This window comes from Protopterus annectens, chromosome 4.part0 (genome assembly GCF_019279795.1).
Source record: "Protopterus annectens isolate FY-2018-M chromosome 4.part0, PAN1.0, whole genome shotgun sequence".
Classification (NCBI taxonomy): Eukaryota; Metazoa; Chordata; order Ceratodontiformes; family Protopteridae; genus Protopterus; species Protopterus annectens.
The window spans coordinates 1,494,070,673-1,494,088,107 of NC_056733.1; the positions used below are offsets into that span (position 1 = coordinate 1,494,070,673).

The following is a 17,435-nucleotide window of genomic DNA, read 5'->3' on the forward strand; positions in this document are numbered from 1 at the left end:
TTGACCACTCATATTTGGGCTTATATCTCTTGGTAACCATAGCAACTTTTTCTGAATCCCAGGGATGATTTCAGTTTAAGCTTCATACCCACAAGCAAAATCAGTATGTTTAAACAATGTCTCATACTAAGTTACTGGGTGTCATTATAAATGACAAACTTACATTTGATTAGCACATCAAAGATGTTAAAAAACACTACAAACTGGGGTTACTTTATAAAGCCAGACAGGTATCAACTTACATTTGATCAAAACATCAATGCTGATAAAAAAAAACCCACAACAGATTATGGTTACTTTATAAAGCTAGGCCATATCTCACTGACCACAGCAGGAAGGTAACTGCAATATTCCTCTAACTTCCAAGCCTGCTGTATGCATCTACACGTTTCATAACCTTGAAGTTACACTAATGAACTAGCTAAAAGAGTGCTATAACAAAATAGGTAAATGTGCATCCAACTTTTCAAACTGAACCTATCACTGCATTCCCATGCAAAATCTGAAATGGATGGAACTATCACACCGCATATACACACAGCTCATAATGGCACATAAAATACTACACCATCCAACACTTCAGCCATGAGAAATATAATAAAATTGTAAAAAAAAAAAAAAAAAAAAAAACAAAGGAATCATCGATCAAGGGACCAACACCTAACAGAATCCCAAAAATCCAGCAACTAATGAGTGGCTTCCTAATACTCAGCAAGTATGGCTAAATTATAGAACAGTATTCCCTTGACCATCAGACAAATAAACAACCTCCTTGCTTTTAACACCAACCTCAAACTACATATAAATTCAATTCAATTCAACTTTATTGTCATATGTACTAGAGACAGCATCACAAAACACAATGAAATTCTTATTCTGCAAATCCTCCAGCAACATATATAAATGACAATTAAAAATAAGAAGTTACCTAAAACAACAAATAGACAATGTTGTTGTTGTTTGTCTTTTGGCTTTTCCCGGTAAGGGGTCACCACAGCGGAACTCCGGTCCGCTAATGATTGGCAGTAGATTTTTACAAAATGCCAAGGTGCCAGCTCAACACCCAACCTACAACGAAGGCACGCCCATTTATGCACGCATGTCTTTCGAACGCTACCCAACCGCGGGGAGGACATGCAGACTCTGCACAGAAGGCACTCCCAAGCCCAGCCGAGAATCGAACGGGAGGACCTCTTGCTGTGAGGTAACAACGCTACCGCTGTACCACCGCAGCACTGCTAAAACAACAAATAGACAATAATATACTAAATACCAATATCAGTAAATAAATATAACTGTGCAAAAGAGCATATTTGTGCAAAACAAGTTCATTCTTCTAAACATGAACCAACTACAATACAGGAGGGAGAGGTAGTATGTGAGTTTTATTTAACAGTTTAATAGTTTGAGGTATAAAACTGTCTTTCAGCCTGGTTGTTCTGGCCACCATGCTCTTATAATGCCTCCCTGATGACAGCTGCATAAACCGTTTGTATTGTGGGTGGGTAGTGTCCATGATAATGCTTTGAGCCCTCCAAAAAACTATTTTGATGAAGATGTCTTCCAATGCATGGAGTGTGTGGAATGATGATATTGTGAGTGAAATTATGTTTTGCGCAGTTTTTATTACTTGCTGCAGATCCTTGCAATACCGTATTGTACTTTTCCTGAACCGTACTGTAATAGAGTGGGAGAGAATGCTCTCAACTGTACACCTGCAGAAGTTGCTGAGGATGATATTGGGCATGCCAGACTTTATCAGCCTTCTCAGAAAATACAGTCACTGCTGACTTTTCCCTACTAGCTCTGGGATGTTATGAATCCAGGTAAGATCCTCAGGGATGTTAATAACGAGAAATTTGAATGTAGACTCTTTACACCCTCTATTGCTCCGTTCATCAATGATCCTCTCTTTCATTTTACTAGTATTAAGAGAGAGATTACTGTTCTAACACCACTTCACAAGGTTTTCCACTTCCCTCCTACATGCTAATTCATTACCCCTGGAGATCAGACCAATGACTGCTTTATCACCTGCAAAATTGACAATACTGGTGTCATGTTGAGAAGCAACACAATCACAATTGAAGAGGGTGCACAACACTGGACTCAGCACACAGCCTTGTGGAGTTCCTGAACTTATTATTATTGTTATACATATTTTACTCCCCAGCCTGACTGACTGGGGTCTGCCTGTTAAATAATCGAAGACCCAATTGCAAAGAGTCGGTGGCACACCCAGTATGGATAGCTTATTAATGAGCTTCGTTGGTATCACCATACTGAAGGCTGAACTATAATTAATAAACAACAATCAAGCACAGCAGTCTTTATTCTCCAAATGAGGGTGGCCTAATGGTTAAGGTATTTGCCTTACAAACACAAGGTGCAGGGTTTGAGTCTCACAAGGGATAATTGGCTAGGCTTAAAATGGCTCGCAAGGGCAGTTAGCTTAGTACTAACCTATGTAACTATGTAATGAGTAAGAACTGCATGCAATGTTGTACTGACTGTATCCTCTGTCAACCTATTAGGTCTGTATGCAAACTGCAGGGGAGCCACTGTATCAGGTATAACTAACTGAATATGACTCATAATGATCCTCGCAAAGAATTTCATCACTACACAAGTCAATGCAACCGGGCGGTAGTAATTCAGGCAGCTGGATTTGCCCTTTTTTGGCAGTGGAATAACAGCGGTTGCCTTATAACAAGTGGGAATTGTAGCTCATGCAAGGGAGAGATTGAATATATCAGCCAGAACATCAGCAAGCATTGAACCACAGGTTTTCAGTGTCCTTCTAGCAATATTATCTGGACCAGCTGCCTTCTGGGGATTTATCCTCCTCAAGGACTTTGCCACACTTGATGGTGATATCGTGAAAGGTGGTGGTGCCTACTCTCTAACCCTCTCTCTTATGATGGTACCTTGTGACTCAGTGTTTTGGACCTCAAACCGGGCATAAAATTGATTGAAATTGTTCGGTGAAAACTGGCTGTCAGTAGTCATCCTTCTGCCTTTGTCTCTGTAGCCTGTGATATTTTTCAGGCCTTGCCACATGCACCTTGTATCAGCAGTCGAATAATAGCCTTCCAGCTTACGACTATAATTCTCCTTCGCTGCTCTGACAGCTCTGTGTAAGTCATATCTAGATTTTTTTCTACTCCCTGATAGTGTCTGATGTCTATGCCTTGCAGTGGGCACAAAGCCCAGACAGAGCCGTAATGTGCTCTTATGTCACTTCTTATAACTTACTACACTTTATATCTGTGTGTGCTATTTCCTGATTATTCCATTATAATAAATTTCATTATTTTTGTATATCTTTCTTCAGTGTTTATTTAAATTTTTGTTATATTGTACATCTCCGTTTTCTTGGAGATATTCTCCCCAGGCCTTCTCTGAAAAGAGCAATGTACCCAGTCGGACTTTCCCACTGACCAAAACAAATAAGTAAACAAATAAACAAATGTCTACTAAAAATTAGTTAACACAAAACACTTTATGGAAAAATTAAATATGTCAAAGTTAGAGGTACATGAGGCTCAATTACTAACAATTACAATAGGAGGAGATGAGATAAAAATGGTGATGTATAACCAATCTGCAAGAAAGTCTCCAAGAATAGATGGTATTCTTGTGGAAGTTTGGAAGCCAGGAGGGGAAAAACTGACAAGGCTCTGGAAGGTTTTATTTAACAGTATTTAAGAGGAGGAGAAGTACCAACACCCTGCAAGAAAGCAGTGGCAGCTGTAATACTTCAAGAAGGTAAAGATCTATCAGATCCAGCTTCATACAGGCCCATTTCAATACTAAACCATAATAATAAAGTGTTCATGTCTATAATGGCTAAGATAATGCAAAAGCAATGCCAAAATTGACAGGTATGGATCAATGTTGTTTTGTGGAGGGGAGGCAAACATTTGACAACAATAACAGAATACCGATGATCCAGAGGGAAGCAGAATGTAAGAAAATACCATTGTTGGAGGTGGGTCTTGATGCAAAGAAGGCATTTGACAGAGTAAATTGAGACTTTATGAGCAGGACAATGGAAGCATTTGCATTTCCTGAAAAAAATATAAGGTTGATTAGGAGGACAAATGGGGGATCAGATATGAAAATTAAAGTGGGTGGGGTCCTCTCTGATAATTTCTACTTGAGCAGAAGAACCAGGCAGGGGTGTCCTCTTTCCTCTTTGTTATTTGCATTACAGTTAGAACCACTGACAAAGAAAATAAGGGAAATAAACCGAAACATACCACAGTATCAACCTTATTACCAAAGAAAATAAGGGACTCAGAAATTCAAGGATCTAATTGGTATGACAGTCAAGAAAAGCTGGCTGTATTTGCAGATAATATTTATTTTATACCTGACAAAACCAGAAAGAGACATTACAGTGCTGTGGAACATTTTGAGACAATTTTAAATATTTTTGAGATAAAAAATTAGGTCCCCACACATGAATTGGTTCAGCAATACCCATATTTATGGGGAATGATAAAATGAAGCATTTAGGAGTATAGATTAAACATGATTCTGGTGTGGCAGCTAAGGATATGTGGGAAGAGACTAAACAAAAGATAATACAAAAACTGAGAAAATGGAAGTTTTGTTATATGGATCGGTATAGCAAGTTACAAGCAATTAAAATGTTTTTAGCCCCATTAGTCTTATACACAGTTCTGGGATATTTTTATCTGCCAGAGGAGAAGTTGTGGATAGCAATTAATAAAGAACTGAAGGACTTTATCAGAGAGGGGAAGATGGCAAGAGTCAAGTGGGATACGCTGATTCTTTCAGTAGAACAAGGTGAATTGGGATTACCTGATTTGAAGGGGTATTTCAGAGATACACAGTTAAGGCTCATATACATAGCACAAGCAGAAAACTATAACTCAAAGTGGAAAGGGATGATGATGAATTGGGGGGGGGGCTCAAGAAACAAGGAGAGACTGGAATTTTGTATGCAGATCCTTAAGGAGAATAACAATAGTCATACAGAATATTATATTCATAAAGTAGCAGAAAGTATCCTAAGAACTAAGCCGACACGGGAATGGAGAAAGGAGATTCTGCTGATAGGGATTACTGGAATTAGGGATACAGACAACAGGCAAGAGGGGGTCTGGAATTTATTGGAGAAAACTGGCAAAGGAACCAAGGTATTGGGAGCAAATAACTAGACAGGGAAAGATGACAGAATGGGAAGACGCAGAGAATTTTTTTATACTGCAGTTTAAAAATTGCCTTCCCTATTAAGGATTGATATAAGAGTATAGGCAAACAGAAAGAAATAGGAGGGTACTAAACAAAAGACCAGCACTGGCAGAGTTTTTAGTAGAATCTAGAACAGAAGCTGCTGTTAAAAAAGGAATCATTAGTAGAGCATATAAAATATTGATAACTACAGTAGAGAGTATTTTATCCAAATGTCAATTATCTGAAACATCAATTATTTCAACGCAGCCTTCCAAAGATTTTGGGTATGGAAAAATCATAAATCTGAATATGTAAACATTACACATATTCACTTCTGTGTGTTTTTTCAGCTTGTAGCCCGCTTGTGTGTGAAAAATATTCTTTAGTGCCCACTGGATGTATTCCCTGCATGCAGAAAAAACAAGATTTTAGAAGTTTTTTATCCAGTTCAATGTATGTTTGACTATCCGAACAGTCTGATTATCTGAACCACCCTAGGTCCCAATTAGTTCATAGAACTGACTCTCTATTGTATAAGAATCAATCAGAGGATGTTAGAAAGGATTGGGCAAGGAGATTGGATAAGCAATTCACAAAGAAACATGGGGAAGATATATGTATGTCTCCCAAATATGCAACAAAATTTAGAAGATTTTTAAATTATGTACTTACCATAACTTGATATCTGTGTTGTCCAGTCTCGCTCTGATTCACTCTTGGGTTATGGATCTGATCTTCAGATCTGACTTGACCACTTTCTACAGACTTCAGCTTCCAGGCTCGAGTTCTTCCCTTACCCATAATCCCCATGTGCCAGACACAACTCCCTTAGATTGAGTTTGCTGCCCATTAGGAAAAAGGAAAGAAAGAAAGGAGAAAAAGAGGGAACCCAGAGGCTCAGCCTGGAACAAAGGTTCCAAAAAAGTGCTATGCAGATCCTCCAGAAAGATTTTCCAGGTTGGGGGACAGTTGATAGGGATGGTGAATCACAGCGAGACTGGACAACACAGATGCTAAGTTATGGTATGTACATAACTTAAAAATCTGATGTCCATCTCGCTTTGATTCTTGGGTCAGAGCCCCCGGTTCTATTCTCTCTCTTGCATGGTGTCAAGAAAGGATATGATGCAGCACTGCCGAGCCAAAAGAAGCCCTGCTTCTGGAAACAATATCCAATTTATAATGAGTCATAAACGTATGGGGTTTAGACCAAGAGGCTGCTGCACAGATGTCATCAATTGAAATTCTAGATGAAAAGGCAGAGGATGTGACTATAGATCTAGTTGAATGGGCCTTAGGTGAATTAGCCAACTTCACATTGTTCTTGTCATATATAAAGGAAATGCAGCTAGTAATCCACTTGGCCAGAGTTACCTTCACTACTGCCTGTCCTAGGCAATTAGGTGAAAAGGACACAAATAGCTGATCTAATTTTCTGAACTGTTTAGTCCTGTCCAGACAGAAATAATCTTTTCTATGAACATCCAGTAAATGCAACATGCATTCACCTTTACTGGAAACATTGGGAAAGAAGACTGGTAACTGAATAGACTGACTAATTTTTGACTCAGTACCACTTTAGGCATGAAGGAAGGATTAGTAATGAGTGAAACTCTGTCTTTGTGGAACATTATGCAAGGTGGCTTAGAAGAGAGGGATTGTAATTTAGATACTCTTCTAGCCAAAGTGATGGCAACTAAAAAAATAGTTTCCAAGATAAAAACTTCATGTCACAATTACTAGCTGGTTTGAAAGGTTTTTGAGAGAGGCCTTGGAGAATCAGGGAAAGATCCCAAGGGGGAGTGGGGTGTTTGATAGGAGGCCTGAGAAGAAAAAACCCTTTCAAGAAAGCTCTGCATAACCTCAAAGTAGTTATGGGTTCTGATGCCAGGCCCAAGTGGAAACTGGATAAGGCTGCCAGCGGAAGCTTAACTGTGGCAAAGCTGGATCCCTCCTTGAATAAGGAAGCAAGAAAGGACAGGATGGTAGGAACAGAAGCAGTGTAAGGATCAATGTTCTCCTTGGTATTCCTTGTGAACTGCTCTGTCAGAGATGCTGGGTGAGTGGATTGGATTGACTAGGGAGATAACCTTTTTGAGTTATTATACAGAATCGGAATTGACTAGACACAGCAAAGCCTCACTGAGTCTAATTATGGTGGCTGCTAAAAAAGCAATTATTAGAAAATGGAAATCAAAGTCTAGACCAACTTTACTAGAAGTAGTGAATATAGTAACAGAGATAAAACAACTGGAATTGGGACTGTTAGAAAAGGGACGGAGCAAACTACATAAAAAATGGGAATTGTGGGAACAACATATGCAGAGAAGGAAAGAGGTTTAAGAGGCAGGGTTTGAATGAGCCATATAATGCTTAACTGACAATGACTGGACAGATTTGTTCCACTTGGTTTTGTAAACCTTTTTGTTGGATGCCTTTTGGGAGGCTAAAACAATAGTCTTTACAAGCGAAGAAAGCTCGGACCCCTTAACAATCAGTGGAATTGGAGAGACCATGGGGTTTGCTTGAGAGTGGATAGGTCTTGATGGAGATCCAGGGACAGGTGGATTAGGAGATCCTGGAATGGTTCCAGTAATCAGGGAGGCTACTTCAGATGAGACCACAGGACGGGGAACCAAATCTGATGAGGCCAATAAGGGGCAAGAAGGATTACAGTGCTCTTCAACCATTGGGCTCTTGATGGGCGAGAGGTGAAGAAAACTGTTAATTACACCAAAAAGTGACACACTTATCTGAAAACTAGCTGCGAGCACTGGAGAGCATGTCTGAAGTGAATGGTGGCAAAAGAGATCTGAGGGACCTGTGCTTGGTACAAGGGGATTATGGCTAAGGGAAGAGCTTGAGCCTGGAAGTTGAAGTCTGTAGAAAGTGGCCGAGTCAGATCCAAGGATCAGATCTGTAACCCAAGAATGAATCAAAGCAAGATGGACAACATGAGATTTAGAATTTTTGCTTGGAAATGTTTACATAGATATTTTTATATCCCGAGCAGACTCCAGAGAATTTTTCAGGTAGATAGCAAATGCTGGAGGTGTGACAGGGAAGAAAGAGGTAATTGGGAACCTATTTTCTGGGAGTGCGGTAAGTTGGAGGACTTTAAGTATTCCCTGCGGGATGCACTGTCAAAGATGCTGGACAGGCAAACTGGTGTGACAAGAGAGATGATTAAGAATCAGAACTGCCTAGACATGGTAAGGCCATGCTGTGTGTAATCACGGTGGCTGCCAAAAAGCAATTACTAGAAAATGGAAATAAAAATCTAAACCAACTATACTAGAAGTAGTGAATATAGTAACACAGATAAAACAATTGGAAATGAGATCTTCAAAAAAGGGTAAGAGCAAACTACACAGGAAAAAAAATAGGAATTGTGGGAACAATACATACAGAGGAGTAATGAGGCTTAAGAAAAGGCAGGACTTAAATGAGCTATGTAATGTTGGACTGAAAATGATTGGGTACATTATAAGTGATGTATAATGTTTGTAACCGAGAGTGTGCCAGTATGGGCTGTGATGTAAAATGTTTGCAACTAGGACTGCGTTGGTGTGGTTTGTTTTCATTTATATAAATGTATGATTGCCTATGTCATAAGTGAAGGTTTAATGAAAATGTTTCTCGTTAAAAAAAGGGCAGGAACTGACTAATTTATGTAATGTTGCTTAGATTATGTGATATACAGCAATATATATGAAGTATAATGTCTGTAAACGTGAACTTGTTAATACAGTATGTTTACTTTTATAGAAATGTAAATTTGCCTATGTCACAAGTGATAATTCAATAAAGGTGTTTAAAAAATACACCACAAAACAATCAAAGAAAGCTCAACTTGATTCTTGATTTTCTATCTTAAAAAGATGCAATGTACTGTAAAAATAAAGCAATCTATCTGAAATTGTTAATACTGAAATTTAAGTTGCAGAAGCAGTATTGGAAAAGTGTGTGTGTGTGTGTGTGTGTGTGTGTGTGTGTGTGTGTGTGTGTGTGTGTGTGTGTGTGTGTCTGTGTGTGTGTATGCACGTGTGAGAAAATTTCTTACAAATTACAATCACACAGCTGAACTTTACAGAGTCTGGAAGGAAATATTATTTCCATGACTAATAAACTGAAAGTTAAAACTTAACTGTCAAAAAACAATGCCAGGAATAAAAGAAAATAATTCTGGGGCAGAATGTGTGTGTATGGGAAGAAAATTAATTATGCAATAGTAGTTATGCATGTGGGAGGAAAAAACAAATGAAAGCATTTATAGATGTTTCAGACCAGGAAGTTCTGCTATGCTTGAGGTTTTTGTTTTATTCACATCTCTTTCCTAGTGTATATCCACTTAAGATTATAAAACGTCTTTCTTTTCTTACAGGTTTTACATGCAAAATGAATATTGAAGTGCACAAGACCAGTTACACATCATCCACCATTTCTTGGTCTGCAAACTACAAGTGTCCTGAGAATTATTACCGTATTATGTACCGTCCTAACTGGAACAGTGTTTTCTCTGGCTATTCTCACCAGAGCTTCCACCATGAAGAAAAGGTACCACATTCTCAAAACACTTTCACTCTTCACAGGTTAACACCTTCTACTGTCTACATACTTTGTATCACTTGCAAGAATGTCTACCCTACAGGAGACCACTGCACAACATTCCACACCATGGAAAAGACTCCCCTGACCTATAATAAACTGAAGTTAGATACAGTGACCACTGTCTCAGCAGTCAGCAGCCTTCTGCTCATCTGCTTTTCTGCAATTCTCCTATATACATGTTTGCAGTTTTGGTTTTCAGAATGTCAAAGGTGGCCCAAGCAATATAACACTACTCAGCAAGACGAAACATGTGACCACCAGGCCTGGCTCGAGGGGCCACTTGAAGCTGTCTTTACAGGTGACCAATATGAGGTCCCCTTGAACTCTATATTATGTAGAGAAATGAACCATGTGATGAACAGTCCACAACATCTCCCTCACTACTTTTTCCCTCACAAAAGTAGTGATGAGAAAAAGGCTATTTTACCACAAAACATATGTAAATAACCATGGTATTCAGAGTCAAAATGAGCGCTTGTATTTGAAATCCTGTCTAAACCTGTGGAAAATCATGTTGCACTGTTAATTTGTACACATAAAACCTGCATGCCTGCATGTTAACATAATAATATCAAAATGTAATTACAAAAATAAAAATATTTTCATTTAACCAGCAAAGAATCTGTTATAATGCAATTTTAAAAAACAGAAAAATAAATATGATTTAACTTAGAAATTTAGAATAAGGGACTGGATGACTTAGAAATATACCCAAAGAATCAAATGTGGATACAATTATGTAATTATGTGTAAGCATGATGACATTTCAGAGAAAGAAAAATTAAGCAAAAGTGTGTACAACTATATGAAGAAAACTATATATTCAAAATTATGTGTATTGGTTCATACACTCAAACACACATACACGAGCATATACATATTTCTTATTTTTTTAATACTCTATCCACTCTTCCCACTCAACATTTAACTGTCTACATATAAATATACTATCATACACTGAAGGTGAACAGTAGTCAGTGGCTTAGCAGGTCCCCGCTCACCTTTAATATCTAGAAGATCAGAAGGGTATTACTTCTGTTTCCCTACAAATGCACAGCAGACCTGACTGCAGTGTGTCAGGAAGTAAGCTTAGTCAGCAGTTCTATGGCTAACTAATGACTTAGAAAATCTGAGTGAATGTTGGTTCAGTCAAATAATGGTCGTGTAAGCTGTCAGCTATAATAAGGCAAGGGCTATATGTAGGTGATATTTACATTGTGTGTGTTGAGGTTATACTGGTGGTTAAAAATGGATGAGGGGCACAGCACTAGCCACATCAGTTAATTTCTCCTAACTGGTGTTCCTTTCCTGACAGGGTACTGTGACTTTGCAGGTGCTAAAATTAAATAGTGGCATGGACAGGTAAGAAAGTACAACTACTAAAATAAATAAATGACTAAATAAATAACAAAAAATAAATACATAAATAAATAAGCCACTTGGAGAAAAGCATCTGCTAAATAACTTGACACTGGTTAGGTGTTTGCTGACAAAAGTACATGTAACCAAATCCCAATCACCAAAACCTGATTAGAAAATGTTTCCTTCATTTTGTCTCAGTTGAAGAAAAGAAAAGAAAATATGAATAATGTCTCCTATGCCACAAAACCCTCCTTCTGATTTTCCATCTGCTTATTCCCTACACTACAGCCTTCACAGCCTTTAGTTACCCAAGGTGTTGAACACTATAAATCTTTTTAGAGTGACATATTTTTTAATTCTTCAAACTTTACACAAATTAATAAAACTGAAATGTAAATCAGTGTATTTAAAGGGGTTGTGAACATGAAGTACATGAGGATTTTAAAATAAACTTTTAAGAATATATTACACTGGAGTCTGGCCATCACAGATGCCATCCTTCTTGAGTCTGTTTATCCAGAATGGTGACTTTGCACATACTGCTAAAATTACCAGTCTTACTGTGTCAAATTACATATGAAAGAAATCTTCTTGATAGTCAGTGGTAGGATGCATCCTCTCTAGCAATCATAGTTACACATTTTTGGAAGCTCCTGCACTCGGGGGCATGTTTACCCAATGTTAGCACATGCTGTGACATCAATTGCAGACTGTATGGGAAAGGGAGGCCCCTCAAACCCACCAAGTTAGCCCCAACCAATGAGTGAGAAAAGTTTCTACATAAGTTTCTATAAAGTTTCTATACTCCCATAGCATTGCTAAACTATGGAACACCCTACCCTCCCATATAATTCAAACTGACTGTTTAAAAACATTTAAATCAGCATTAAAAAGCCATTACCTCAATAACCCCTCTTGCCCCTGCAAAACAAACAACAAACCACCTTAAATTGGTCCCTTACTTAATGTATGTGATATATCATAAATCATATTCTATACTGGATGGCAACTGAATTTCTGTCTTGTACACTGCTGTGCAATTTTCTGCATTAGTGTAAACTTTGAATTGTACTGCAATATTTCTCTGCATTTTTAATATATGTATTGTAATATGCTATTTCTATTTCTGTGAAATGCCATTTTTTTGTTAAATGTGTGTACTCTGTACTAATTTTTTGTGGAGCTTTTCTCCCCTGGGGCTCCAATGAAAATGGGTTTTTGACCCAGTGGACTTTCCTGGTCAACAAATGATGTCAAATAAATAATAAATAAATTCTAAAACTCAAGAAATAATGCATCCCCAAACACTTACAATGCTAACAAGTAGTGTACGAATGAATAATTTCTCAATCTGTAATCAGAGGTAAAGGCTAGATCTTCAACTGCTGACGCCTGGAAGGAAGGGCCATTCAAGTTATTGGTGGAGATGAAAGGGGTGTGGGACTCACTTAAACATCAACTAGTCTGGTAAGAACAGAGCTGTTACATCTAACAAAGCCAAATGACTAAAGATCTGAAGGGAGCGTGAAAAAGTGTCTGACTCCTCAGTCACAAAAAAGACAAAAATGTTAGTTGAAGATGTGAACTGAGGACCAAGTAGCAAAAGCACATAAGTTTGTGATGTAAAATTCTTAAAACAAGTAGTGTTAGCAGCCACTTAATTCTTAAAACAAGTAGTGTTAGCAGCCACGTCTTCTATTAAAGTAGTCATTGTTCAAAGCATTTTCTAATGGGTGATGGGCTGTCTAATGCAAAGTGTAATGCATCTGGAAATCTACTCAGAAAGGATTTCTGGGTGACTGATATTCCTTACCTCCCTGGAGCACAGAGAATAAACAGCTGTTCAATCTTCCTAAACACTTGCACCTCCACAAACAACACCCAAGCTGATGACACATGTTTTGGGGGCAAAATACTACCCTGTATTCTAGTGAAGACAAGAGGAAGAGGAATGGTATAAAGGCAACCTAGAAACCAGTTGCAGAAGTAAATGTGAATTGTTGTTTAGAGACACTTATTCCTTGAGAAACACCAGATAAGGTTATCTCTACATGAGGGTCTGCATCTCTGAGATTCTGTAATAGGAGGTAAAGGCCACCAAAATAAAGTACTTTCCTAAATATGCACTTCAATGGTAGGAACCAACTCAGTTTGAAAGGGGACAGGTAAGCCTATCAATCATGAAATACAAATCCCATGACAGGGAGGTGTTATTCAAAGGTAGGAGAAGGTGTAGAAACCCTTTAAGAAACTGCTTAACCTGCCAGTGTTGGGCCACAATCCTGCCCTCCTTAAGGTCATCAAACATGTACCTTGATTATGGAATAACTGACGCCAAAATCACAGAGGTATCTAAAACAGATCATAACTACCTGCAAGCTGATCTAATGGGGTGGTACTGCATGTTATTCCAGTGAAATGAAAACCACTTCCAAATGTCTGGGTAAGTTTGACTCTTGGGAAGTTTCCTGATGCCCTCAGTTACTTCAGGATACACAGCACAAGTCAGGCTAGAAGGCAGCACTGGTTGTCTCTCAAAATGTGGATGGCCACTAGCTAGCAAAGCTAACAGAAGTCTAATATATGATTGCTTTAGGGGTTTGGCTATCCCGGTTCTTTAAGTGTTTCCAACAGTTGTAAAAATATCATTGTTCTCACAACATTTGAATAGGAGTTAGAATGTGTTTATATATATTAATAAATATATGATGGATTTATTAACGATTCTGCAAGGATTATCAGCAGATAAGGACAATTTAAAGGCCTTTGCGCTTGATACGAACAGGGAGGATATTAGTGGGGAAGTAGAGACTGATCCCCATATCACTTGCAACCAGCTGTTTGTTAAATTAACTAGGGCCAAGAAAAGCTTCAGAACGAATGTATGGCACCTTAAACTGTTCAAAGCTTACAAAGTTAAAGGCATTACACCTCGTGGGTTGAGAATTAGAACACAACCCTTGGTTAGCATACCTGATGATGTTTTATTACAGGAATGGGGTATTGTGCAGCAAGATGCATCCATGAGGTTTGTAGAGATCTTAATATAGTATTATGAGCATATTATTGCTCAGGCAGTCATTGATATTAAGGCCATTTTTGAGGAAGTTAAACTGTATGAAAGTGAATCATTTTATACTGTATGTTTTCATAAATTGACTCAAGAACTTATAAGTTTAGAGAAACATCTTAAAGAGAAAAAACTCCACAAGTTTAATATAAATTTGGGAGATTATAACAGGGGAAAGCCATCTGAATTTTTTAAATGTACTAAGAATGTTAAGTTTGGTAATCAGAGTGACTTGAACTCAACATTTAAAAGGAAGAGACATAAATCTATACTTAAAAAACCTAAGTGCAGTGCTAGTGAAAATTCTGGGAATGAATCTTCATCTGTAACAGATGTGGACAGTGAACACACACAAATGTCACCAGTGCCCAAGAGGAAGAATGTTAGTACTCCTTTAGGATTAATAAGCGCAGGGGTGGAAAGAAACATAAACGCAGCAGTCAATGTAGATACACTTTTGGAGATGTTAATTCCACAATAAATGAATCATGCAATCTACACAATATTTCATCAGTGTCTTTAAGTGCACATTAAATACAATTGCTTAACAAAGGTTTGAGTTTGTCCCTGCTTTTTCGTTCTGGGAAGAAAGTATTGTTAATGATGTTATGTCTTTTTGTCGATTATTAAATTTGAAGTTATTCCTTGAGGGGGGTGATGTCTCTCAGAGATCTACTGATTTTAGGTACCACAGATCTTCCTTTATGCCCCCAATGAACAAATATGTGTCAATTTTCAAGATTGTGTATTGAAGGATCTACATTTTAATAGAAATTAATTCAGGGCACCTAAATACAATGTGTCCCATAATGAACAACAAGCCCTCATAAATCTTCTGCAGAATAAAAAAATAGTGATCTTGCCGGCAGATAAGGGTGGGGCTATTGTTGTTATGAACTGGGAAAGCTACCAGTCTGAAGCAGAAAGACAATTATCAGGCATTATGTTTTATATGAAGATGCCCATAACACTACATTTTAAGCAGGATATTAATGCTTTTTTGAATTTGGCTAGGGAGGAGGGTATTATTACTCGATCAGATTTCTATCATATGATTCTCATAGGTTCATAGGTTCATAGGTTGGTACTAGGCTATCTGCCCGAAGGCATACATTAGCCCAGCCACGTTGTGCAGTATTCACCACTCCTTTAGTAGTTCCCTAGACCCTTGTACTAGCAGCTAGTATCCTTGGCCCCTATCTAGTAGTGCTGTTGGTGTGATCCCCGGTGTGAACTTTCTGTTACCCATCCACTCATAAGGTTCCTCTTGAAGAGTGACAGTAAGGGGCTCTGTCTTATGTAGATCGGGACCCTGCTCCATAGTAAGGGAAGTCTCTGCGAAGGGAATCTATCCCTCCAGCATGTTCTATTCATTGTTGTGTTGAGGTTTATATCCCTAGAGCGTGTAGCTCGAGTAGATTTGGTTTTGTTAAGATGGAGCATGTTCAACAATTCTGGATTGGACATGGCTCTGTACATTAGACAGAGATTGCCTCTGAGAAAGCGGTATGCAACAGAGGACAGTCTTAGCTTTTTCAATCGTGCTGCATAGGACAACTGTTTGAGGCCAGTAATCCTCTTGGTTAGGTACCTTTGTAGTCTCTCCAGCTGCTGGAGATGTCTAGCCAGGTACATTCCAATTGGTGCATTGTACTCAATAATGGGTCTGATGAGGGAAGAGTAGAGGGGCACCATTACATCCTTAGATCTTGATGCGAACCCTTTCGTGATCAGATGGGTCACATAGAAGGATTTTCTAACCATTTTGGCAACATGGTTATCAAAGGAAAGCTGACTTTCTACTTGGGTCCCTAGATCCCTTATTTCTTCTTCAGATTTCAACAATATTGATGAATATTGATTTCATCAACAATATCTTTATTTGTTACCTAAAACTCATAAGGATCCCCTAAATCCACCAAGCAGACCAATAGTTTCTGCAGGGGATGACTTACGGAGCCATTGTCAATGTATTTAACCAAATACTTGAAGCCATTATTGAAATGTGTGAGATCTAGATTACAAGATACAACTGAGTTTTTGAAAATCATTTTGGAAATACAGATGGAAGAAGGATGGCTAATGTGTACACTAGATGCAACTGCCCTATATACAAATATACCTTATTGGGCGGGGCTCACAGCATTAGAATATTGGCTTGATCAGGTCTCTCTTTATGCTCCAGGATTTAACTCATTTTTGCTATGTTTAGCAGAACATGTATTAACAAAAGTGGGTTTTATTTCAATGGGGCATGTTATTGGCAGGTAAAGGGTACTCCAATGGGAGCATATTTTGCTCCCATTTATGCAGATTTATATATGGCATATTTGGAAATGCAAATGATATATGATGCTACTCATAATTTATACTTGCCAGAAATTGATATGTGTGCAATACCTTGATGACCAATGGATGATATGGAAAGCAGATGTTCAATATTTGGAAGAATTTGTGGGTTATCTTAACGACAATAAATGGGGCATACACTTTACTGTTCATCACAGTCATCATGAAATTAATTTTCTGGATGTGACTGTATCCAGAAATACAGATCATACTTTAAGTAGTGCTATTTATCGTAAATATCCTTAATATAATTCTCTTTTGCATGCTTCCAGCTATCATCCCCAGCATATTATTAAAAACATTCCTAAATCACAATTCTTGTGTGTTAGAATGGTTTGCTCTATGGAACAATGTTTTGAATATCACAGACAAGATTTAACTAACAGATTTGTATCCAGAGGGTATGATTTTAGGAATGTAGCTACTATTAGTGAATGAGCTTCCAAACAGGATAGGTGTAAATTATTGGAATATCAAGATAGGTTAGTTGGGGATAGTTCTTCTATTATTAGATTCATAACTACATTTGGTCAGAACACTGGACATTTGAGACAAATTATTGACAAATTTTGGGATATATTGTGGACAGATCATAAACTATCAGAATTTCTTACCACAAGATGCATGTTCTCATATCGAAGGGGCAAGACACTTGGATCTTACTTTAGTCATTATAAACATAAATCACATTCATTGATTTGTCAGACTACATTGACTGGTAATAAAGCAGTAGGATGTTATCCATGTGAACACTGTTCATTGTGTAAACATGTTTTCAAATCGAAACAATTTTTTAGCAAAAATACCCCTCAGGTATATGACATCAAATTTTTTAGCA

General features: G+C 38.0%; 2 protein-coding genes across 3 annotated transcripts in view; one reads left to right on the top strand and one right to left on the bottom strand.

The window, feature by feature from the left end:
* Positions 1 to 12,389, top strand: part of FNDC9 (fibronectin type III domain containing 9) — a 37,889-nt gene extending 25,500 nt beyond the window's left edge. The window contains exon 2 of the mRNA XM_044069336.1: positions 9,590 to 12,389. Coding sequence (XP_043925271.1) covers positions 9,604 to 10,263 — 660 coding nt within the window. The 5' untranslated portion in view covers positions 9,590 to 9,603 and the 3' untranslated portion in view covers positions 10,264 to 12,389. The remainder of the gene's footprint in view (positions 1 to 9,589) is intronic.
* The window catches only part of CYFIP2 (cytoplasmic FMR1 interacting protein 2), a 2,832,302-nt gene that overhangs the window by 701,245 nt on the left and 2,113,622 nt on the right, over positions 1 to 17,435 (bottom strand). The gene's annotated exons all lie outside the window — the stretch shown is intronic.